The sequence below is a fragment of the Schistocerca nitens genome, chromosome 6 (assembly GCF_023898315.1).
Source record: "Schistocerca nitens isolate TAMUIC-IGC-003100 chromosome 6, iqSchNite1.1, whole genome shotgun sequence".
NCBI classification, from domain to species: Eukaryota; Metazoa; Arthropoda; class Insecta; order Orthoptera; family Acrididae; genus Schistocerca; species Schistocerca nitens.
This window is the reverse complement of record NC_064619.1, coordinates 699,622,422-699,647,743: the sequence shown is the minus strand read 5'-3', so window position 1 is coordinate 699,647,743 and position 25,322 is coordinate 699,622,422. Positions and strand designations below refer to the sequence as shown.

The 25,322-nt window shown below is 45.1% G+C and overlaps 1 protein-coding gene across 1 annotated transcript in view; it reads right to left on the bottom strand.

Annotated features, from left to right (window-relative positions):
* The window catches only part of LOC126263576 (E3 ubiquitin-protein ligase TRIM71-like), a 72,193-nt gene extending 48,067 nt beyond the window's left edge, over positions 1–24,126 (bottom strand). Inside the window, exon 1 of the mRNA XM_049960669.1 lies at positions 24,047–24,126. Coding sequence (XP_049816626.1) covers positions 24,047–24,126 — 80 coding nt within the window. The remainder of the gene's footprint in view (positions 1–24,046) is intronic.
* Between the last annotated feature and the right edge of the window lie 1,196 nt (positions 24,127–25,322).

The following is a 25,322-nucleotide window of genomic DNA, read 5'->3' as shown; positions in this document are numbered from 1 at the left end:
AATACTCTCTTTCAAATTCTGAAGGTGGCAGGGGTAAAATACAGGGAGCGAAAGGCTATTTACAATTTGTACAGAAACCAGATGGCAGTTGTAAGAGTCGAAGGGCATGAAAGGGAAGCAGTGGTTGGGAAGGGAGTGAGACAGGGTTGTAGCCTCTCCCCGATGTTATTCAATCTGTATATTGAGCAAGCAGTAAAGGAAACAAAAGAAAAATTCGGAGTAGGTATTAAAATTCATGGAGAAGTAAAAACTTTGAGGTTCGCCGATGACATTGTAATTCTGTCAGAGACAGCAAAGGACTTGGAAGAGCTGTTGAACGGAATGGACAGTGTCTTGAAAGGAGGATATAAGATGAACATCAACAAAAGCAAAACGAGGATAATGGAATGTAGTCAAATTAAATGGGGTGATGCTGAGGGGATTAGATTAGGAAATGAGACACTTAAAGTGGTAAAGGAGTTTTGCTATTTGGGGAGGAAAATAACTGATGATGGTCCAAGTAGAGAGGATATAAAACGTAAACTGGCAATGGCAAGGAAATCGTTTCTGAAGAAGAGAAAATTGTTAACATCGAGTATAGATTTAAGTGTCAGGAAGTCATTTCTGAAAGTATTTGTATGGAGTGTAGCCATGTATGGAAGTGAAACATGGACGATAAACAGTTTGGACAAGAAGAGAATAGAAGCTTTCGAAATGTGGTGCTACAGAAGAATGCTGAAGATTAGATGGGTAGATCACATAACTAATGAGGAGGTATTGAATAGGATTGGGGAGGAGTTTGTGGCAGAACTTGACTAGAAGATGGGATCGGTTGGTAGGACACGTTATGAGGCATGAAAGGATCACCAATTTAGTACTGGAGGGCAGCGTGGAGGGTAATAATCGTAGAGGGAGATCAAGAGATGAATACACTAAGCCGATTCAGAAGGATGTAGGCTGCAGCAGGTACTGGGAGATGAAGAGGCTTGCACAGGATAGAGTAGCATGGAGAGCTGCATCAAACCAGCCTCAGGACTGAAGACCACAACACAACAACATAGATAATGCGTAAGTTATGGTAAATTCATACCTAGAGCAATATATTATTACGTTTCCTAATATACAGTCATTAAATGGAAGCATATAAACGTGGTGTGGAACTGAGCACATCCTTAGGTACAACATAGGCACGTAACGTAAGTTATGAAGTGCGAATTAACGAAAGTATGTAAGACTGGATTCATAAATGACAAGTCATGTTATATTCTTCGATATACTGACCTTCTGTAACGAAGTAATAAACGTTCTTGCTCTAGATACTAATCAACCATCATGTATATGATGTTTACATACTGTTATCATGGATACCTGTAATCTACTCGACTCTATTCCTGATTATATACTTGTTTTGTGGTGTGAGCTGAGTCACTGTTTACCGTCCAGTTGAAACGACATTCCTGTCCATAGTTTCATTAAATAACACTGTTTATAAAAAAAATGTAAATAGTTAGGACAACTTTCTAAATAATCGTGTACACATCGTCGTCTAGGAGCGGCGGTGCCGCCTGGCGATAATGCTTTTAAGCACCGAATATGAGTTGCCGTCCAAGCATCATCTTAACTGACGTACCTGTTTTTGCCCCTGAGCCCCTTATTGGTGCCAAAAATATCTTATTTAGCATGTTTTATGTATTTGACAAACAGCCGTGTTATCGTATTTGAAGCATGTTCTCAGTACTCGTATGGCGACGAGACTTACATGTAGCTACACTATTGGCCAGTAAAATTGCAACACCACGAAGATGACTTACTACAGACGCGAAATTTAACCGACAGGAAGAAGATGCTGAGAGATGCAAATGATTAGCTTTTCAGAGTATTCACACAAGGTTGGCGTAGGTGGCGACACCTACAACGTGATGACATGACGGAAGTTTCCAACCGATTTCTCATAAAACACTAACAGCAGTTGACCGGCGTTGCCTGGTGAAACGTCGTTGTGATGCCTCGTGTAAAGAGGAGAAATGCGTACCATCACGTTTCCGACTTTGATTAAGGTCGGATTGTAGCCTATCGCGATTGCGGTTTATCGTATCGCGACATTGCTGCTCTAGTTAGTCGAGATCCAATGACTGTTGAGAATATGGAATCGGTGCGTTCAGGAGGGTAGTACGGAACGCTGTGCTGGATCCCAACGGCCTCGTATCTTTACCAGTCGAGATGACAGGCATCTTTTCCGCATGGCTGTAACGGATCGTGCAGCAACGTCTCGATCCCTGAGTCAACAGATGGGGACGTTTGCAAGACGACAACAATTTGCACGAACAGTTCGACGACGTTTGCAGCAGCATGGACTATCAGCTCGGAGACCATGGCTGCGGTTACCCTTGACGCTGCATCACAGACAGGAGCTCCTGCGATGGTGTACTCAACGACGAACTTGGGTGCACGAATGGCAGAACTTCATTTTTTCGGATGAATCCAGGTTCTGTTTACAGCATCACGATGGTCGCATCCGTGTTTGGCGACATCGCGGTGAACGCACATTGGAAGCGTGTATTCGTCATCGCCATACTGGCGTATGACCCGGCGTAATAGTATGGGGTGCCATTGGTTACAAGTCTCGGGTGCCTCTTGTTCGCATTGACGGCACTTTGAACAGTGAACGTTACATTTCAGATGTGTTAGGACTCGTGGCTCTACCCTTAATTCGATCCCTGCGAAACCCTACATTTCAGCAGGATAATGCACGACCGCATGTTGCAGGTCCTGTACGACCTTTCTGGATACAGAAAATGTTCGACTGCTGCCCTGGCCAGCACATTCTCCAGACCTCTCACCAATTGAAAACGTCTGGTCAATGGTGGCCGAGCACCTGGCTCGTCACAATACGCCAGTCAGTACTCTTGATGAACTGTGGTATCGTGTTGAAGCTGCATGGTCAGCTGTACCTGTACACACCATCCAAGCTATGTTTGACTCAATGGCCAGGCGCATCAAGGCCGCTATTACGGCCAGAGGTGGTTATTCTGGGTACTTATTTCTCAGGATCTATGCACCCAAATTGCGTGAAAATGTAGTCACATGTCAGTTCTAGTATAATATATTTGTCCAATGAATACCCGTTTATCATCTGCATTCCTTCTTGGTGTAGCAGTTTTAACGGCCAGTAGTGTATATTTCTGAGATAACGTGGTTCCCTGTGTGTAAGTGTTGTACCATCATAACGTTATTTTATCCGTGCATTGTAGATCTGTGACAGCTAGTTACTGCCTAAACTGATCGTGAAAAACTATTTAAGATCAAGCAATCTTTGCTTCTAATTTTACAAATTAGAACATTAGATCCCCCCAACAACAAATTTAAATTTTATAGTATGTGTATGCCTCCATAGCACCACTAATTTCTTTTCTCTTGTCTTCGCTGTACTCCTGAGTGAAGTATGTTAATAGCAGTAAACTTGTCCTACACACTACCACAAATGCAAACACACTTCTCAACAGTATTTCCGAAGGAAAAAGGCGCATTCCTTCCAGAGATTCCCATTTTATTTCGAGAATTATTTCCGCAGTAGTCTCATGTTGATGCAACCTACCGGTGACGTATCTGGAAGCACATCTCTGAATTGCTTCGATCTCTTCTTGTAACCCAACCAGATGTGACTCCGAACACACTAGCAGTACTCAAGAATGGGTCACAAGTGGGTATACACCGTCTCCTTTACACATGAGCTACACTTTCCTAGAATTCTCCCAATAAGCATTCTACTGACCCTACGTGTTAGTTCCATTTCATATCGCTTTGCACCGTTACACAAGCCGTTGAGGAGGAAGGATGTGCGCATCCTGTTTCGGACCGTAATCTAGTATGACTGTCAGGCTCCTCGTCGGCTCTGATCGTTATCTGGGGTAATTTAGGAGCTGCGCAGTATTTAGACAGGATACTGCCCACTCATACAGTCAGCATTTCGGTCATAGGTTTGTCTTTAAGATGACAACGCACGAACACAGCTCCCGTACCTCATGCAACCCTCCCTACCCTCCCCTCCCCCCCCCTCCCCCCCCACTCGATGCAGCAATCAACCGTATGTAGTAGCCTGGAGCCAGCTAAAGCTTTCAGTGCGCCACCGTATAAACCACCCTCGAACTCAGGATGCCCGCCGAAGAATGGGCTAGAGTAAGATCTGGGATCCACGCGAGGGTTTTTTGTCTCCGATAGTTTGGTACTTACAGACAGTAATCGCAGATTCGTTTACACTAGTAGAGCATTTTCACTGATACTTACTTGCGGAGTACTTTGTATAACACTCATTTTTGCAAGGACATATGTCTGAAGCGTTTACACACAGAGCGAGAGCGTCTGTGAGAGCTGAGAGATCTCTCCATGAGATTTTTTTCAATCTTAGTTCTGTGCATGAAAGAGCAGATTGCGATGCATGACCGCATTTTTATTACTTTTGGCAGAGAAGAAAAAATCGCAAACGATGGCGTTTGTGTCGGACAAGAGAACGGATTTAATTCAGTAGGTCGAATAACTTGGTATTAACTTATTTGTATCTCTGATACGAGAATAAATGGACGACACCGTAGCAAAATTAATAATACAGCGTAACAAATTAGTGGCAAATTTTTCAGATTGTATGAAACTGCACCAAGGAAAAGATCTACATCAACGAAATGTTTCGAACGGCGTGGAAATCGGCAGATGTGGTGCACATGTACAGGCAAACAATTGCATTATTAATTCCGTAGGAAGATCTTCACAAAATGAACAAGTCAATAACGCGTTGCTCCACCTCTGGCCATATTGAAAACAGTTATTCGGTTCCGCATTGACAGACAATGTTGTTGGGGGTATCGTGCCAAACTCTGCACAATCGGTGCGTGGGATCGTCAAAATCCCGAGGTGATTTGAGGGCCCTGCTAATAGTGCTACAAACATTCTCAGCTGGGGAGGTATCGGGTGATTTTGCTCGCCGAGGTAAAGTTCGCCAAACACGAAGACAAGCGGTATGCAAGGGATGGGTGAACATTATATTGCTGAAATGGAAGTCAAGGATTCCTTGTCAGTTGCCACGAAGGCAACATAACGGCACGTAGAATATCGTCGAAGTAACGGTGTGCTGTGAGGGTGTCGTGGATGACAACAAAAGGGATCCTATTACGAGATGAAATGACACGCCAGCCCATCACTCCTGCGTCACGAGCCGCACCTCAGGCGACAGTCAGCTAGGTACTCCATAACTGTTCAGGACCTCTCAAGATACGTGCCGGTTCGAAGAGGGACTCGCAACTGAATACAATTCTACTCCAGTCAACGTCATTCCAAGCCGAAGACATACATGGAGATGCCCCGGACAGAGGTGGGATATCAACCTGACTGTCGCCCGCCTTACGGCCCGACACCAGTGAGTGATAGTTTGGGGTGCCGTTCCTTTTCATAGCAGGACCCCTGTGGCTGTCATCTGCAGTACCCTTACAGCACAGCGGCATGTCGACGATATTCTACTTGCCCTTCATCGCAAGTGATCCTACACTTATACAGGGTGGCGCACGAAATGTGTTACCAATTGTTTCTTTCACAATTTACGACGCACATTATTTATCCCGCTGGGATCTCTACAGCAGTACCAGCAAAGCTTGGAAAAACAAATGAGTTACGAAATGACGTGTAATTCACGATACTGCCGCTGGGAGACTAGTAAGCAGCAATGGCTGACAATGGAAGACTGACGACACAGCAACGATCGGCAATTGTGTTACTTTTTCATGAAACGAAAAGCCTTGTGACTCAGAGGCGCCGGGTTCCCGGGTTCGATTCCCGGCGGGGTCAGAGATTTTCTGTGCCTCGTGATGACTGGGTGTTGTGTGCTGTCCTTAGGTTAGCCAGATTTAAGTAGGGGACCTATGACCATAGATGTTAAGTCCCATAGTGCTCAGAGCCATTTGAACCATTTGAACTCAGAGGCGTTTTCGACAACAGTTTAACACACAATGGGTCCCTTGCAAGGAGACCATCCACAGGTTGTACGATAAATTTGTACAGGAAGGAACAGTATTGGAAGCGAAGCGACCTCGGCCTAGGCCTATTTGTTCGCCGGAGAATATTGAAGCGGTACGAGTTGCTGTACAGGGAAGTCCCAGGAAATCGTGTAGAAAGGCAGCAGCGCAACTCTGAATATCCAGACGCTCCGTTCAACGCATTCTTAAAAGTGACCTCCATATGTACCCATACAAGATGACCTGTGCACAGAAGCTCACTGAAGAACACAAGCAGCAGAGAGTACTGTTTGCTCAGTGGGCGGAGGATAGGGAAGAAACTCAACAACGTTTAGTTTTCAGACGAGGTGCATTTTCATTTAGACGGTGTGGTTAACAAACAAAATGTACGCTTTTGGGCCACTGAAAACCCACACGTGCTTCATGAACGACAACATTATGCTCCGAGGATTACAGCGTGGGCAGCAATTTCCAGTCACGGACTTATTGGACCTTTTTCTTTGAAGAAACTGAACAGCGAGCGTTATTTGAGCATGCTTCGCAATAGCTACATTCCACAGCTTCTTGCTACTACCTTGCCCTTCAACACGCAGTGGTTCATGCAAGATGGAGCAAGGTCACATACTGCAAACACTGTGTTGGAGTTTTTACACGAGCATTTCCACATGCGGATCATTTCACTCAAGTTTCCAGGTTGCTTCAATGACGGACAAAATCTGAGTCATATCTAGACGTATCAGGGGTCCTATATCACACTAACTGCACACGCCACTACAGAGTCTCCACCAGCTTGAACGGTCCCCTGCAGCAAGGTCCATGGATTCATGAGGTTGTCTCCATACGCGTACACGCCCATCCGTTACAATTTGTTATGTTTTCGAACTTCCACTGCTGTGAGTGTAAATTCTGAATCCTTCCTGGTCATGCTGACAAAGTCTTATCAATTTATTTGTAAAAGTATAGACAGTGGAAATTAAAATATCCTGTGATGCCTCTCCTGCTCCAAGTCGGCCCGTTTGACGTCCTATCCCCCTTAATGAATTGAAACGTGGTCGGACAAGCACCGAAGACGATCTCCAGCCGTTCAATCGAGGTCAGCACAAAGGAAATCAGACAAAACCCGTGATATTTTAATGCAAGACCGTCGAATAAATGTTCGAGATATTCCTGAGATTGTAGACCTCTCAATGGAGCGAGTGCATAATAGGGAGAACTGGCTATGAAGAAGCTGCGTGCGAGGTGGGTACTGCGATGGCTCACAGTGTACGAAATGCACATCTGGCACACCATTTCAACACAATATCTGGCTATGTTTAGTCGCAATCCGCAAGCAGACTTCTGACTTGTTGAAATCTGGACCCATCACAGATTGGCTACTAAAACTCACGGGGGAATCTGATTATTCCCGATGTGGGGAGGAAGAAGATGTGGGGAGGAAGAAGATGTGGGGAGGAAGAAGATGTGGGGAGGAAGAAGATGTGGGGAGGAAGAAGATGTGGGGAGGAAGAAGATGTGGGGAGGAAGAAGATGTGGGGAGGAAGAAGATGTGGGGAGGAAGAAGATGTGGGGAGGAAGAAGATGTGGGGAGGAAGAAGATGTGGGGAGGAAGAAGATGTGGGGAGGAAGAAGATGTGGGGAGGAAGAAGATGTGGGGAGGAAGAAGATGTGGGGAGGAAGAAGATGTGGGGAGGAAGAAGATGTGGGGAGGAAGAAGATGTGGGGAGGAAGAAGATGTGGGGAGGAAGAAGATGTGGGGAGGAAGAAGATGTGGGGAGGAAGAAGATGTGGGGAGGAAGAAGATGTGGGGAGGAAGAAGATGTGGGGAGGAAGAAGATGTGGGGAGGAAGAAGATGTGGGGAGGAAGAAGATGTGGGGAGGAAGAAGATGTGGGGAGGAAGAAGATGTGGGGAGGAAGAAGATGTGGGGAGGAAGAAGATGTGGGGAGGAAGAAGATGTGGGGAGGAAGAAGATGTGGGGAGGAAGAAGATGTGGGGAGGAAGAAGATGTGGGGAGGAAGAAGATGTGGGGAGGAAGAAGATGTGGGGAGGAAGAAGATGTGGGGAGGAAGAAGATGTGGGGAGGAAGAAGATGTGGGGAGGAAGAAGATGTGGGGAGGAAGAAGATGTGGGGAAGAAGAAGATGTGGGGAAGAAGAAGATGTGGGGAAGAAGAAGATGTGGGGAAGAAGAAGATGTGGGGAAGAAGAAGATGTGGGGAAGAAGAAGATGTGGGGAAGAAGAAGATGTGGGGAAGAAGAAGATGTGGGGAAGAAGAAGATGTGGGGAAGAAGAAGATGTGGGGAAGAAGAAGATGTGGGGAAGAAGCTCCTGATAAATTAATGGAAATTGAGAGCAGAGTGGGGGTTAGGGAAGTATACCACAATAATATTTGTTCCCTCTCAGATGAGCTGTATGCCGACCGTAAGCAATAGTTTTACCTAAGTTTCTAAACATCAATAATTTATATCTAATAATATTCTTATGATTGACGTACTTTGAAGTATTAAGCTTGTGAAACACAAAATTCAATTTCAACGATATGTCAAAAAAATTTTAAATCCCTAAGATGTTATGGAACTCATGAAATTCCCTGCGATTTCCCTGATTCATCCAAGGTAAAAATGTAATTTCCAAATAATTCCAGGTTTTCCAGAAGATTTGCCATTCTGAACCATTACACACCAGAGTCAAAACGACAGTAAAAAAATGGTCATAGGCTGGTGAAAGTGCACGAAAGAAGATCATTTTGTCGACTGGTAAGGTGATGGCCAGTGTGTTTCGGGATTCCCAAGGAATAATCCTCGTAGGTTACTTGAAAAAAAGTCAGAACAGTGACTTGGTCCATTATGAAACACTATTTGCCGTTTGAAACTTGGGTTGGCTGAAAAAAGAACAAGGTTGGCAGGCCAGAATGTGCTCTTTCACCATGATAATGCACCATCCTCATCAGCGATACCACTGTCTAAAATACATGACTTTGGACTCTGAATTTGTTCTTCATGCACTCTACCCACCCGACTTGGCCCCAACTGATTTTTTTCCTGATCCTAAGTTGAAACACTGGCTTGATGAGAAGAAAATGGTTCAAATGGCTCTGAGCACTATGGGACTCAACATCTGAGGTCACCAGTCCCCTAGACTTAGAACTACTTAACCTTAACTAACCTAAGGACATCACAAACATCCATGCCCGAGGCAGGATTCGAACCTGCGACCGTAGCAGCAGCGTGGTTCGGGACTGGAGCGCCTAGAACCAATCGGCCACCGCGGCCGAAGTGCTGAGAAGCAATTTTCACCAAATTAGGAAGTGGTGGTTGCAGTCAACGTGTATTTTGCAGAATTTCACAGAACCTATTTTTCTGATGGAATGAAAAAACTGGCGGATCGCTTGACTAAGTGCATATCCCTCAAAGGAGACTATGTCGAGAAGTGAGTTGTCTACGAAACATTTTTGCTTGGTTACCTGACTTATCAAACCACCCTCGTATATCCATTAATGTTGCGGATATGTTGATGTGTAGTTACGTATATTCACGGAGACTCGTACTTATACTTGCCAAATACACGATGCGTAAATGTGAAGCATTATCCTGTCCCTCTGACGTTCTGTTCTATGTCATTGTAACAGGCAAAAGAAAATTAAACGAAAAAATGTGACGGCTGTGGTCGGAAGTGGCTGTGTGAAAGAGAAAGCTACGCTTGGGCACTTCCGGCGGTTGGCAGCGCGTGTTCACCCCTGTGGCGCGGCGTCAGCTATGTGGGTCAAGGGCTGTGCTGCTGGGCTGGTCGGGGGTTTGGGGGGGGGGGGGGGGGAGGCGACCCACAGTCCCATCCCTCACACACACACGCGGCCGCCGCATCTCTTCCGAACCCACAGGAGCCAGCTGCCCGAGCACTGCCGGACGCCCGCGTCTCTGCCCGCTACTGTAGCGCACCTCTACCAATGGGCACCATTGCATGTCAAGCAACATCCCTAACAAGGTTTGGCACCGACCTAAAATAGTTGTCCCCTACTACTCATTGAAGTGTCAGCGATTTCCCGTTGCTATAACCGTCTCTTGCTCGCACTTTCTTGACATCTTGTCCCTTCAGCACCGGATTTTGTGACAGGCAATCTTTGACTACTAAGCCAGTTAATGTGTCCATTCCATTTTGTAATGTTATCATCGATTTTATTTTCTAACTAGTAGATGTTCAGTTCACGTAATCATTTTATTTTCGCGAGTCCGCTACATCGTTTTAGTGGTTTGAGAACTCTAATTTCTGCTGCCTCTTCTTTGTATGTGGCCCTTGAGTCACTTCCATACTATAAAGTAGCAACAGCCATGCTCTTGTGGAACATCAATCGCGTCTCTTCCCACATTTTCTTCAAGCGCCTATTGAGCTACGCACATTTGTAAATTTACCTACTGTCTTTTTACACTGTGGTGACAAAAGTCGTGGGAGAGCGAAATGCAGACTACGGCAGTATCGCGTAGGTATGAAAGGGCACTGCATAGGCGGAGCTGTCATTTGTGGTCAGGGACGTGGTTATGGCCGCATGATACGAATTAAGAGACTATGAACGCGGAATGGCCGCTGGAGCTGGACGCATGGGACATTCCATTTCTGAAATCGTTAGCGAATTCAATATTTTGAGATTAACAGTGTCAAGAGTGTGTCCAGAATACCAAATTTTCAGGCAGTACCTCTCACCACTGAGAACGCAATGGCGGACGACCTTCACTTAATGACCGAGAGCAGCGGCGTTTGCGTTCAGTTGTCAGTGATAAGAGACAAGCAACACAGAGTGAAGTAACGGCAGAAGTCTATGTGAGTCATACAACGAACGTATCCGTTAGGACAGTACGTCGAAATGTAGCGTCAATGGGCTATGGCAGCGAAGACCGATACGAGTGCCTCTGCTGATAGCACCTCGCTTGCCGAGCCTCTCCTGGACTCGTGACTATATCGATTGGACCATGCCCTGGTCAGATGAGTCACGGTTTCACCTGGTAAGAGCTGACGGTAGGGTTAGAGTGTAATGCTGACCTCACGAAGCCAATGACCCAAGATGTCAACAAGGTACTGCGCAAGCTAGTGGTGGCTCCATAAGGGTGCGAGCTGTGCTTACACAGAACGGACTGTGTTGTCCGGTCCAACTGAACCGATATTTGACTGGAAATTGTTATGTTCGGCTACCTTTGAGTCCATTTGCAACCATTCATGGACGTCATGTTCCCGAACAGTGGTGGAATTTTTATAGATGACAAAGCGCCATGTTACCGGGCCACAATTGCCCGCCATTGGTTTGAAGAACATTTTGTGCAATGAATGATTTGGCCACCCATCGAACATATGTGGGATTTAATCGAAAGGTCAGTTCGTGCACAGAATCCTGCACTGTCAACACTTCCGCAGTTATGGGCGGCTATAGAGGCAACATGGCTCAATATTTCTGCAGGGGACCTCCAGATATTTGTTGAGGCGATGACACGTGGAGTCGCTGCCACTGTGCCGCTCAAAAGGAAGTCAGACACTATATTAGGAGGCACACCGTGACTTCTGTCACCTCAGCGTGTTTCTGTCGTATTTTTATGAGGTGTCAGGTTTTAGTTTAAATATTTAAACCGTTCAAGTATTTCATTATCAAAAACCGTGTTTGATCCTTTCGGGTCTTTCCCCTTAAAACCCATGGCTTTATATTTTCCTGTTGATATATGAGGCTTACCTTCACATATCGTGTCCAACAAAAATTTTATTTTTTATGTCACCTTTTTCGGCAAAAGTGTCGCACGGAAATATGACTAAACTGGGCGTCCACCATCGGAGTATTCTCGCATTGCATCGTCCAGCTATGTGCTGAAGAGGATGGGTGATACACTACGCTCTTGTCTGGCTACTCTGTTAGTCAATACAGGCTGCACTAATATATCAAATTTAGGAAGTAGTTTCTTTGAACAGATTTGTACAAGAGTTTGCAATGTTTTTATACAAACCAATGATTGCAAAACGAAGTGACTTTTACAGAGATCCTCATGTAGTATTTATAGAAGCTTTGATAATATTGATAGCTAACTGTCGGAAATAATTATCTAAACTCCAAATTGGAAAAATAATTTGCAACCCTACTTGTAAAATAATGATTGTATTTCAACATTGAAGCTAATAATATTGTGTTTTCGAACGTTTTTTATTAAAGTAAAAAATGAGGAATTACCGTTACAGCTGGTACTACTCTTTTCTGAAGCACTTTTAGATTCTTCCTCAAGCAACACCACCCGTCTGCTTCCATTGCTACCTCAGTCGAAGATCAACTTTCATCACTACTTCAAGGCTTTCTTTCAACTTTTAGTACAGATACTCATGAAACATTCACCAAATTTTGCAGTTCTGTTGGAACAAATGCTAATTTAATTGCTTGCTCTGTACTATGTCGGAGAAATTTTACTTCGGCTCGAATCCATCGTCTGCAAATATTCCTTCGTCACTGAAACGGACTTAGAGTATTTATTTATTTATTTATTTATTTAATTTATTTATTTATCGATCTGACAAATCAGGGAAATAACGGCTAATAGTACTGATTATTTATGATAAATGCCAACCAATTCCATCTGTGATTGAACGCTGTACTGCTTGCGTCCATCTTCATTGTCAGTACGGCGGTATCTTAACGTGTAACTGCGGGCGTGCGTTGACACGGTTGCTAGTTCTGTTCACAAATGGTAGCCGTATCTTCTAGACAAGGTATTCGACATATCGCGTTGCAAGCGGAGGTTAAGCAAATCTGTGTCACAATGTAAGGCAGACTGAAAATTTATACATCAGCTTTGATTTCAGCACTGCCGGCGAGTTAGCAACGGACTGACAAAACATTGCAACAAGTGAGACGTCATTTCTGCTGTGCAACTGTAAGCCCCCACACCGGGTCAATATAATGGCATAGTTGTCGTTACCGCTGACTTCATGTCAGTTTCTAATAACTGCGTTAATACATTCGTTTCACAACATGTGGTCTGTGTAACCAGTGGGTAGTAAGCTAACAGCTAGGGTTTTTAAGTAGTTGAGGCGTAGTGAACTGATGCCTGCAGACTTTGAATGGATACTGTTTCCAATTTCAAGTTCAGTAAAACAGTCACCTTGTACGCTGACGATACTGTGGTCTTAGAGTTGCCAGGCGAATGAATTTAGTCTGACATGTCGGGCGTTTTTACGGTCGTGTCCGGCCAGAAATATACAACTCCTGCCTGTCAAGCTTTTGTTAGGTTTTTTTAGCACAACTAAGGCCCATTCCTAGCTACAGCCGTAAGCGCAAGGAACTAGTGCAAGGTATACCATGAGGATATACAAATACATCAACCAGTGCTATTCTTATGTTGTTTGCTATGGTTTTCTTCATACCGATCGAGCAGAATTATATTAGGAAGAAAGACTGAGTACTTAGATGCCATAAGAAATGCCAAATTATAAACCCATTTCCTGTTTTTTTTAATTTAAGCACTATTATGGTTGATTTCGGAAAAAATGACTAATTTATTATTAATAAATGATTTAAGGTACCCAACTGACTGTACTTCAGACAGGTAGTCTGTATTTTAGGGCAGAAAGTCCAGCTAAATGTAATGCCATATCAGTCTTCTCTAATTCTGGACCTGGTAACACATGTAGCTTACAAAATAGCATCATACAGGATAAGGATATGCAACAGTAAGTAGAGTGGTAAATGCGGGGGCGTGGCGTTTAGGATGTTCGGTGGCAAGGTTTTAGTGCACTTTGTAGAATGGCGGGACTAATATGGCTAGGGAAGTATTAAACTTATAAACCGCATAACAAAGGCTGTTAAAATCCCACTCACTAATTCCCATTCTCACTCATATTTCAACTCTAAATCATGTAACACGATCACTGTTCAAATTTTTTAAAAGAAGTCTAAAATAATAACGGAAAGGCACAAATTAAACGCTCACCATATTACTAGAGTAGAAAGCCATGTAATACAATAGTTATTTGGATTTGTTACTGCTCCTCTTAATAGGAGGAAAATGCCAGTTCTGATGATAAGCAAGGGAAACATAGCAGTATTAGACTGCAGTACCTTTCAGACTTTAGCAGCCTGTCATTTAAACACTTACGAAACAATATCACAATTAACGTGGTATCAGTAGTACAGAAAGCGAATGGGACACCCATGTCAGGAGAATTCTGGGAAGGTATAGTGCAAATGTAAACTGCCGAACTCAAATAACAAGTGGCCTGGAGAAAGAATAGAAAGGAACTAGGCGCAGTGATAGTAGGAGGGAGTCACGTTGGTCAGCATAGCCCCCAAGAAAATATACGAGACGATCTGGAATCTTTGACCTGATGTCGATGAAAGAAAGACCGCCCAGTGTACTCAAGAGTCTACAGAGTTCATTTTTAGAGGTCACACCCTACCGTGAAAGAAAACTTCCTCTTTTGACACAAAAGTGGGATAAGCAAAGGATAAGGGTAATAACAGAACAAAGTACCATCCGCCACACATTGCACGATGTCTTGCTGAGTTAGTGTACCTGCGGAAGACAAATCTGTAGTTCTTTAATTTTTTTTAGTGTTGTTGGGTATTCATAGTGCCATCCACATAAAGCGAACACAGTCCAGGATAAACAAGAATGGAATAATGGCCATACTCATGATTGAAGGACCATTCATAAGAGATCTTCGGAAAACCTAACTGTATGGATGTATAGGTATTTGCATTGCCATTCTTCCACATCCATGATCTTTGTTCTCTGATATGGAGGAGCCAGCTTTATAACAGTGGATAGATATGGCTGAAGCTATTCGAGAAGGACGTCTTTTCAGAGCACTTCATTCCTCAACCCAAAACGTGCGGCGGTGAACTTCTCGTTAAAGAAATTTTATCAAGGACTTTCTTCTGTACTGACTAATTTCGTAACTGACCTAAGAAAATACCTGCAGAAGAAATCAGCAGTGTCGTAGAAACGTAGTTTTCTTTCCTGTTCCGATGGTTCACGCGAAGGGTGTAAGACACGATGTATCAAGAAATCAGCGCGAAGCGAAACCGACCAGGAACAATCTATCAGCGCGGGAAAGAAAAGTTCTCAATGATTTGTCACTACAGTGGATAAGGTAAATACCACAATTGTTACGGCCGCAGTAGAATGCCATAAGAAGATTGTAATGGAATCAGTAACAGTGATCACCGACATGCAACGCAATGCTGTAACTTTTACCTTGTACCGCCATTAGCGGGTGATTTACTTAGGCGAAGCAACGTACATATTGCGATTGCTGTGGTGATGGCGATACAGGGAAACGCATTGTCACAGCCAGCCATGGGGAAGGTTGGTTGGTGTACTACTATCTTTCATAGTGCTTCATGACCAATCCTATTTCTGAAGCAGAGCTACGAAATAACTAGGTGTCGTGCATCATTCAATGACATACTCGTTGCAGACAACGTAAACGTTTCGAATCGTTTTCGTTGTCCGCGTATGAAAACTAAGAATATTTGAATAGCTTCGAGGGTTTTTACATTTTCCACGCAACCTTACAGTGTAAACAGTATGCAACCTCTCCAAATCCTCATCATTCAAGAAATTTGCGAAGTCACAACGAGTGAGTTGCGAAAAAAGCTAAACAACATTTTGAACTCATTGTTGACATACAATACGCCACTTGGAAGTTGTATATCAGCCTCAAACAAGTATTTTGTTGCTATTGGAGGTGCAAAAATGGTCGAAAAGGTAAAACTGTTCTCAAACTTGAGGCTGATTTAATAACAGCAGTGCTGCACTCGGCATGGCCCTTTTAACGTCTCACGTTGTATCCTTCCTTCGACATTTGCTTGTCAATCCTACAGGGGTATGTAGTGGTGGATTATAAGGACATTAACAAGAAGGTCGAGTGGAATCCCATTCGGGTGGTACGTACCATGGAGCACACGACCCCTCCAGTACTGTGACGGGCTAGAAGGTAAGACCTAAGCTACATCCCGCTTGCACTACAGAAAGTAGAACAGGTGGTTGGTTTTCCACCCCACCTTGTGGGCAGTGTGTTAACATGGACCCCTGATCACGGAATGTCTCATTCACACACAACAATTATGGTCTTTGTATCTTAAAGATTTTTCACGCCCCTCTTTAACATCCGCCCCCCTGAACGTCCTGCACTAGTAACAGATATAGCAGTGAAAACAAAGAGTAAAAGGAAAGAGCCTTACGATCTTTGGTGCCAGGGCAAGTCCCGCGAAATGGCACTTCCGAAGTTCCTCTGCTGAAGCGAAGCAGCCATCTCTGAACCGTTCACGTAGTTGCTGCTTGCGGGTCCCTGATGTCCCCTGTGGAGAGAAACAACAGTGCCGTAGTAGCGCCTGCTGAGAACACTCTCAAAAGCATGCGCCAATACATTCCACAATGCATTTCTAATAGCGGCAATTATTCATGTCTAAGTCTTTGCGGTGGAGGGGAGGGGTGGGGAGTAGTGACGACCTATTCTAATGAAGAAACAGCCAGATATCTGAAAGCGGCAATGATTAAAGTTTCACATTGGGACAAACAAAAAAGGTTACACTGCCCACAAACACGTTGTCGGAAAAAAGTGTGTGTGCCCTTTCAGAGGTTTTCAATAAACTCAAGATTTATTGTTGCAACAGTGAATACAGTGATTACATTTACAGAGCAACAACACAAGCAGTTATGAGGCACAAGGTATCGACCCATGCTCGAACACCCATAGTAATGCGTTGTGTAGCCTCCATGGGTGGCAATGCAGCTGCTGACTGTAGCATCCAGTCGATCGTTTAGATTGTGGCTGCCGTCCTGGGATACATTATACCACGCCTGCTCGCCTTATTAACGAAGGGCTCTTGGTTGACGGGTCGCACGAGCCACTCTCGTCCCATCATAGCCCACGCGTGCTCTATTGGGGACAAGGGCAGAGATCGTGTTGGGCAGAGATCGTGTTGGGCAGAGATCGTGTTGGGCAGAGATCGTGTTGGGCAGAGATCGTGTTGGGCAGAGATCGTGTTGGGCAGAGATCGTGTTGGGCAGAGATCGTGTTGGGCAGAGATCGTGTTGGGCAGAGATCGTGTTGGGCAGAGATCGTGTTGGGCAGAGATCGTGTTGGGCAGAGATCGTGTTGGGCAGAGATCGTGTTGGGCAGAGATCGTGTTGGGCAGAGATCGTGTTGGGCATCTTGCAGAGCACGTTGACGTTCACACGTGGTCTTGGGAGTACCATTATCCTGTTGGAACAACACATCGCCTTCCTGATGCAAGAAGGGCAAAAGAACGGGTCGAACTACATTCAGCACGTAGCAAGCGCTGGTTAGCGTCCCCTACAGAAACATCAAAGGCGAACGACAGTTTTAACTTTTCGCATCCCAGGCTGGCGAGAGGCCAGTGTCTCTTGGAAGGATGCACTTTACGAGACAGCGCCCAGCAGGTCTAGTCGTATACACAAACGACCATCACTTGCGTGCAGGTAGAATCTGCTTTCATCGCTCAAGACCATGGTGCGCCATTCCATCTTCCAGGTAATCCTCTGGCAGCACCAGTCCAGCCGTGCAGGTCGATGATGTGGCGTGAGTGGAAGACGGGCCAGAGGTGTGTGGATTCGTAGTCCCACTGCTAATAACCGGTTCTCAGCAGTTAGAGTTGTCATTTATGGGCTCACAAGACCTGTTAACTGTGGTAGCTGTACGATCTGCCACTGCTGCCTTTCCAATACGATGATCTTGGCGGTCAAATGTTCTTGGCGGTCATCTGTGCTGCGAGGACATCCAGAACCTCGTCTATTGGTCTGAGAACATTCACGTGACCACTGATGCCAGTATCGTTGCACAACTGACGTAGCAAGCTCAACTTGTGTGGCAGAAGAACCATCCCACCACTTGGAAGACCACAATTTGACCATTTTCCAACTCAGTTGGCCATAGGAAAGACGAGTGCGTCTCCATGGGATGATTGCCTGCTTGCTTCACATGTTTGCATCACACTGAGCCATTTGGCTGTGAGCTTTCTGTGTTAAAGGGTGACAACTGGCTATGTGTTAGCTATGTCAATACGTTGTTGGCGGACGACGATGGAGCCATTATCAGTACGTCTACTATCCACCAGGTGGCATATGCTGCCATTCGATCAAAATCAACGTCGTCTTTCCAAGTGGACTTTTTCGGGCATTGTATGAGCATAAAGTGATGAAACAGTTCTCATAAAATAACCATTTTAACACGGAAAGTCAGTTTTAGGTGTACATCTACATGATTACTCTGCAATTCACAATTAAATGCCTGACAGAAGGTTTATCGGACATTCAGTCTTTTTTCTGCCGTTCAACACTAAAAGCACGCGGGAAAAACGAATACTTAAATCCTTCCGCGCGAACTCTGATTTATTACCATGATCATTTCCCCCTGGTGGGAGCCAACAAAATAATTTCACTCTTCGAGAAGGCGGATGGTGATTAAAATTTCACGAGAAGATTCTGCTGCAACGAGAAACGCCTTTGTTTTAATGATTGCCGCCCCACTTCGCTTATCATCTGCGTAGCACTCCCTCCCCCCCACTCTTTTCGGCGTAATGCAAAACGAGCTGCCCTTCTTTGATCTACAGGGCGGAAAAGCGTAATGAAAACAGTCTTTCTAGCAGATCCGTTGCATTTTCTAAGTGTTCTATCAACAAACCGTGCTGCCTCCACGACATTATATGACAGGCGGGAGGTATGGCAACTGATTTGATGGTCGAGCGGCTGCTCATAAGCCACACATCAAGCCGGTAAATCCCAAACGACGCTTCGCTTCGTGTAAGCAGCGTATACATTGGACGACTGAACAGTGGAAAAACGTCGTGTGGAGTGACGAATCACGGTACACCATGTAGTGATCCAATGTCAGGGTGTGGGTATGGTGAATTCCCGGTGAACGTCATGTGCCAGCGTGTGTAGTGCCAACATCAAAATCTGGAGGCGGTGGTGTTACGGTGTGGTCGTGTTTTTCATGGAGGGGCTTGCACCCCTTGTATCGAGTGGCACTACCACTGCACAAGCTGTTTTAAACACCTTCTTGCTTCCCACAGTTGAAGAGCAATTCGGGGATGGCGATTGCATCTTTCAACACGATCCAGCACCGGTTCATAATGCACTGCCTGTGGCGGAGTGGTTGCACGACAATAACATGCTTCTAATGGACTGGCCTGTACAAAGTCCTGACCTGTAGCCTGTACAACACTTTAGGAGTGCTGAAATTCCCCAAGAAACATTCCAGCACCTGACTGAACGTATGCCTGCGAGAGTGGAAGCTATCAAGGCCAAGAGTGTGCCAACACCTTATTGAATTCCAGCTTGACTGATGAAGGGCGCCACGAAGTTATACGTCATTTTCAGCCATGTGTCCGGATACTTTTGACCACATAGTGTATGCTATCAATCTTACATCCGCTGTTAATAGCTCGTTACTTTGCGAGAATGAAGAGCTAGTTGTGTTCTGCAAGAACAACATTTTCTGAATCCGTGTTGGTTCGCAAATCTTGATGTTCGAACACAGTATGTGTTCCAAAATCCTACTGTAAAATCAACGTTATATGATTGCTTAAGTCTGAAACTATTCTATTGAACTATTGTTTCAGCATACTCTGATAGAAACCTGAATGGTATTCAATCTGGACCGGAGGGTTTCCCTTTATTAATTTAAGATGCTTCGCTATACCGAGAATATCTACAAAGTTACTGAAGTCATCACTTCTTGATTCGAATTTTGGAATACTTACTTCATTATCTTCGGCGAAGGAATTTCGGAAAACTGTTTAGTCACTGTTTCAATGGCGCTGTCATCCGTAACGTCACCATTGTTATTGCGTAGTGAAGGTATTGATGGTGTCTTGCCGCTGGTGTACTTTTACACACGGCTGGAATCTCTTTCTTGGTGGGAACTATTTAATGCTTCTCTGAGTGGAGAAGAAAAACACAGATGGTTTTGGACGTTATTCATATTGGTGGTCGTATGATTCATAACGCCCTGGACGAGAGGTTCCTTATTCTGAATCGACTTTAGGCCACGACTGATTTGTGTCCGACCAACAATGGTGGTTTAACGGCGTTTTATCAGAGTCTCACGAGCACATGGTAATTTTTACCGACAGTTAAAAGCAAGGGGACAATCATAGGATGTTCTGTGAACTTACAAGATTTTATCATTAAAGTATGCCTACTAAGTCACTTCTCGGTTTATTGTATGCAGAAACTCTGTCTGGTCAGTTCGGCACTGGAGTGCATGACACTTCTTTGTGGAGGGAAGTTTGTGTACATGGACGCTTAGAGCTATGCAGGTTACTCAGCAACTATTCGATGACAATGCCCAACTCCTGAACAGCCAGAGCGAAGAGTTATTCTGCTGGGTCCCTGAAAACGGGGAATCGAGGAGAACCAAGATGCTTAAAAAGCAGCGAAAGCAGCCTGCGACTTCAACTTAACGTCCCTTTATAAAGGCTGTCGTGTTGTGGATGAGACTGTTGACTGATGGGACAGACAATGTCTGGAAGTGGCCAACAACAAGCCGGGGTCGGTCTAACCAACGGTTCGGCCGTGTCGCACTTCCTCCCGATCTCCAAGAAGGGTCTAACAAGGGAACCTCCCCATCGCACCCCCCTCAGATTTAGTTATAAGTTTGCACAGTGGATAGACCTTGAAAAACTGAACACAGATCAATCGAGAAAACAGGAAGAAGTTGTGTGGAACTATGAAAAAAATCAGTAAAATATACAAACTCAGTAGTCCATGCGAAGATAGGCAACATCAGAGACGCTGGAACGCAAGCTGCTCCGTGGTCCCGTGGTTAGCGAGAGCAGCTACGGAACGAGAGGTCCTAGGTTAAAGTCTTCCTTTGAGTGAAAATTTTAATTTTTTATTTTCAGTTTATGTGACAAACTCTTACGTTGTCATCACTATTTTGGGAGTGATTATCACATCTACAAGAAAACCTAAATCGGGCAAGGTAGAAGAATCTTTTTACCCATTCGCTAAGTGTACAAGTTAGGTGGGTCGACAACATATTCCTGTCATGTGACGCACATGCCGTCACCAGTGTCGTGTAGCATGTATCAGACGTGTTTTCCCGTGTAGGAATCGGTTGACCTATGACCTTGCGATTCGGTTCCCATTGGAGAAGCACGTCCGTTCGTCTACTAATCGCACGGTTTTGCGGTGCGGTCGCAAAACACAGACACTAAACTTATTGCAGTGAACAGAAACGTCAATTAACGAACGGACAGATCATAACTTTGCGAAAATAAAGCCAGTAAAATTTTCAGTCGAGGGAAGACTTGAACCAAGGACCTCTCGGTCTGCAGCTACTCACGCTAACCACGGGACTACGGCGCTGCTGAGCTCGCACTCTCCTTGATGTTGCCTATGTTGCCCATGGACTACGCAGTTTGTATATTTTACTAATTTTTTTCACGGTTCCACATAACTTCTTCCTGTTTTCTCGATTTATCTGTGTTCAGTTTTTCAAGGCCTATCCACTGTGCCAACTTATAACTAAATCTGAGGGGGGTGCGATGGGGAGGTTCCCTTGTAAGTAACCCCTTTCGCCTTCGTATCGGACGCTGCGGGAACCACTGCCCAAAGTCGCATGCTAGTCTTCTGAGGCAGGGAGATCCACCAGAATGCAATGTTTGGGGCGTCCCATTCACGTCATGTGTCTTAAAAGACAGAGGAGGGAAGCCTTTGTCTACCGAACGACTTTCGGGCGAGGACGAAACGATAACAAATTGTTAACGTTTTGTGTGGCGTCAGGACTTCTGCCCCGTTTAAGTGGGCTAAGATTTTAATTTGTTATACGGTGACCGCAGTCAACCAACCATCTGAGTGCCGCCCGCTGCTTCATGAATTCGATTAACACATGACAACGGCATGAAGAGAGATACTGGAGGTTGTAGCTGAATTTTTCCCATTACTGAGGATGTAGCTATATGGTCTATGCTATTCGTTTTAACGAAAGTAAGTACTCAAATAGGAGAACCACGATGTTGGGATAGAGCGCTAATGACCACGCTCTTAAGCGCCTGACAATTTTGTATGTGTCCCTCCATCATCCGACCGCTTCCAACACTGGCGGTCTAAACATTTAGCACCTATATAAAACATAGCCATCAAGAAGAAACTGTCGTGCCAAAACGGCAAACATGTGTAGTGCCAGAACTGCTTGAGGAAAGCTTAGATTGTCTCCCCGCCTGCGAACTGTTGTTAGTACACCCTTGGCCATAAGTATTTATCAACCTAGAAATTTTACACGCGTGCGGTGTACGTAATAGTAATAGTAATAAACTCTCGTTTAAAAAGGATTATGACGGCATCGAAGAGGGTCAAAAATAGTGATCCACCTCAAAGTCACCAATAAAGCACATGTACTAATAAAATCTGTCGTTCGAATGTTTCTGTGTGTACTTATCTGTTCGCTACATTCGCTCGTTATCGACGTATGTTATCGACACGTATCGGTACTTAGTGCCCTTTTCCTGTTCGGATTTGTGATATCGTGATACTGCTGCATTATGCCTAAAAGAAACGAATGCGGCACAGTTAAAGCTTTTGCATGAGCAAGGGAAATAGCAGATGGAGATTTCGGTTAACTGTGAAATGTTGTCGCCGATCAGTACTATATGCTATTGAGTGATTCGCCACGACCAGGTCGCATGTTAATAGGCCCAGAACCTGACGCAAAGGGACCATAGCAGACCGTGAAGACCAAATGATAGTAAGAGAGTCGCTAAAAGATAGGAAGACAACATCTCCAGACCTCGGTGCTGAGCGGAAAGGCTGTAAAGCCAGGAAGAAGCAATGGCTCTCTCACAAGAATAGAAAGGTACGGTATGGTTCAAATGGCTCTGAGCACTATGGGACTTAACTTCTGAGGTCATCAGTCCCCTAGAACTTAAAACTACTTAAACCTAACTAACCTAAGGACATCACACATCCATGTCCGAGGCGGGATTCGAACCTGCCACCGTAGCGGTCGCGCGGTTCCAGACTGAAGCGCCTAGAACCGCCCGGCCAGAACAGCCGGCGGTACGGTATGAGTGGACTGTGAAACTCCAAACGTTCACCGAACGAGATTGGTCAACTATCGTGTGACCTGAAGAGGCAAACATTCAGGTAGGTTTGTCAACTTCACCCTCTAACACATACCAGTTTGGGTAGAAAAAATGTATTAATACAAAAGCTCATGAATGAATTCTCTACAATATTTATTAACATTCAGATTTTTGTTACATAAAGTCTGACATATGTCCGTCGCCGGATGGTTGAGGAATATAACCCTGAGTGTCAGGTACCTACCGTAAAACACGGCGCAGGAACAGTCATGATCTGGTGCTGCATGAGCACTGCAGAAATGGGACAGGTGGTGGTATGTGAAGGTCGCATGGATTCCACGATGTATACAGCCGTCCTAGAATCTGATTTACTGCCCTGTTATGGCCTTTGTTGGGAAAATAATATCCAGCTTCTAGAATGGCCTGCCCAATCACCTGACCTGAACCCCATACAGCATTTATGTGGTTTATTGAAGCGCTAAGTCAGGCGGCACACAGTAACTCAAAAGAAGAATTGAGGCTAAGGCGGCCTTGTGTGGAACGCCGTAAGCGCCGAAGAGTGTAAAAAGCTGGTGTAATATCTACCGAAAACAATTTATGCTCTAATGAGGGCAAAAGGTGAGCCCACAAAATATTTATTTTGTGTTACCAATAAACATTATAAACTCTACTAAATATTTACGTATATTTAATTTTCTTATTTTTCCGAACACTAAGTTACCTAGGGTCTTCAGTACTTTTGCCTAAGGGTGTATGTGTAAGCGTTGTCGTCGCTGTCTGGCGTTTTGCGGGTCATTTCAAATGTGGTCACAGACACATCGTTTCTGGAAGGTTCTCGAAGTTTCGCATGTTTGTAATACCTGCATATTCGATATTTATATAAATAGCAGCACTTGCCGTCCAGGAAGCAGTTCTGTCCTGCGTGTGCTGGTGTCCGTAATAACCGTGCTTTCTGCGGTGTTGATGCAGTCTTTCGATCGTACACTGCGCGCTGCCGACCTCCTCCATCGAAGTGCAGACATTTGAACAGGCCAGGCCGCCAGCGACACATGCACGCGCTCTCCAGGACTCGCCGCCATGCAGTCACCTCGCCCTAGAACCTAGCTCTCCGATCCGCCCGCAGGCCGTGTCCGTTTGTGCGTGGGGGTAAACCTGCGAATTTTCTTGATTTATCCGCGGGCACAGAACCGCCGTGTATGATCTATAGGCGACGGAATTCAAGAGTTGCGTCTGTCTCCCCGTAAGTACATTGCACGGTGCAGCGTTTGGGTTGGGTTGTTTTGGGGAAGGAGACAAGACAGCGAGGTCATCGGTCTCATCGGATTAGGGAAGGATGGGGAAGGAAGTCTGCCGTGCCCTTTAAAAGGAACCATCCAGGCATTTGCCTGGAGAGATTTAGGGATATCAAGGAAAACCTAAATCAGGATGGCCGGACGCGGGATTGAACCGTCGTCCTGCCGAATGCGAGTCCAGTGTTTAAACACTGCGGGTGCAGCGTTTGACAGGAACTTCATTTGTTGTACCTATTCGCACTTTGAAAGTAGTTTATACCTTCGACAGAAAGTATGAACAATGCTAGGAAGAAAACTGCGGCAGTAATAAAATGAGCTCTAACATGGAAAGTAAGCGTTTCCGGACACATGTCCACACAACTTATTTTCTTTCTTTGTGTGTGAGGAATGTTTCCTGTAAGTTTGGCCGTACCTTTTTGTGAGACCCTGTATAGTGTGAAATGCAATGGTCCCATAATATTCTCCTGTGGCACGCCAGAGCTTACTTTATCGTCTGTAGACGTCTCTCCATTGATAACAACATGCTGTGTTCTGTTTCCTAAAAACTCTTCAATCCAGCCACAAAGCTGGTCTCATATTCCGTAGGCTCTTACTTTATCAGGCGACAGTGCGGAACTGCATCGAACGCCTTCCGGAAGTCAAGGAAAATGGCATCTACCTGGGATGCCTGTATCTAATATTTTCTGGGTCTCATGAACGAATAAAGCGAGTTGGGTCTCTCACGATCGCTGTTTCCGGAATCCATGTTTATTCCTACAGACTAGATTCTGGGTTTCCAGACAGCTGCAAATGAACTTACCCGAGTTCGTAGCTCGCGAAGACCTCGGACAGAGCGTGGTAGATGGTCAACGGGCCTTCCTGGTCGCCGTTGTTCAGGTAGGGGTTTGGCGGCTGCGGTGAGGGCGGCTCCGCCTCCGCTTGTCGCTGCTGCTGCTGCTGCCCTTGGGCGGCGCCTCCTGTGAAGGCGGCGTCCCACTCGCCTG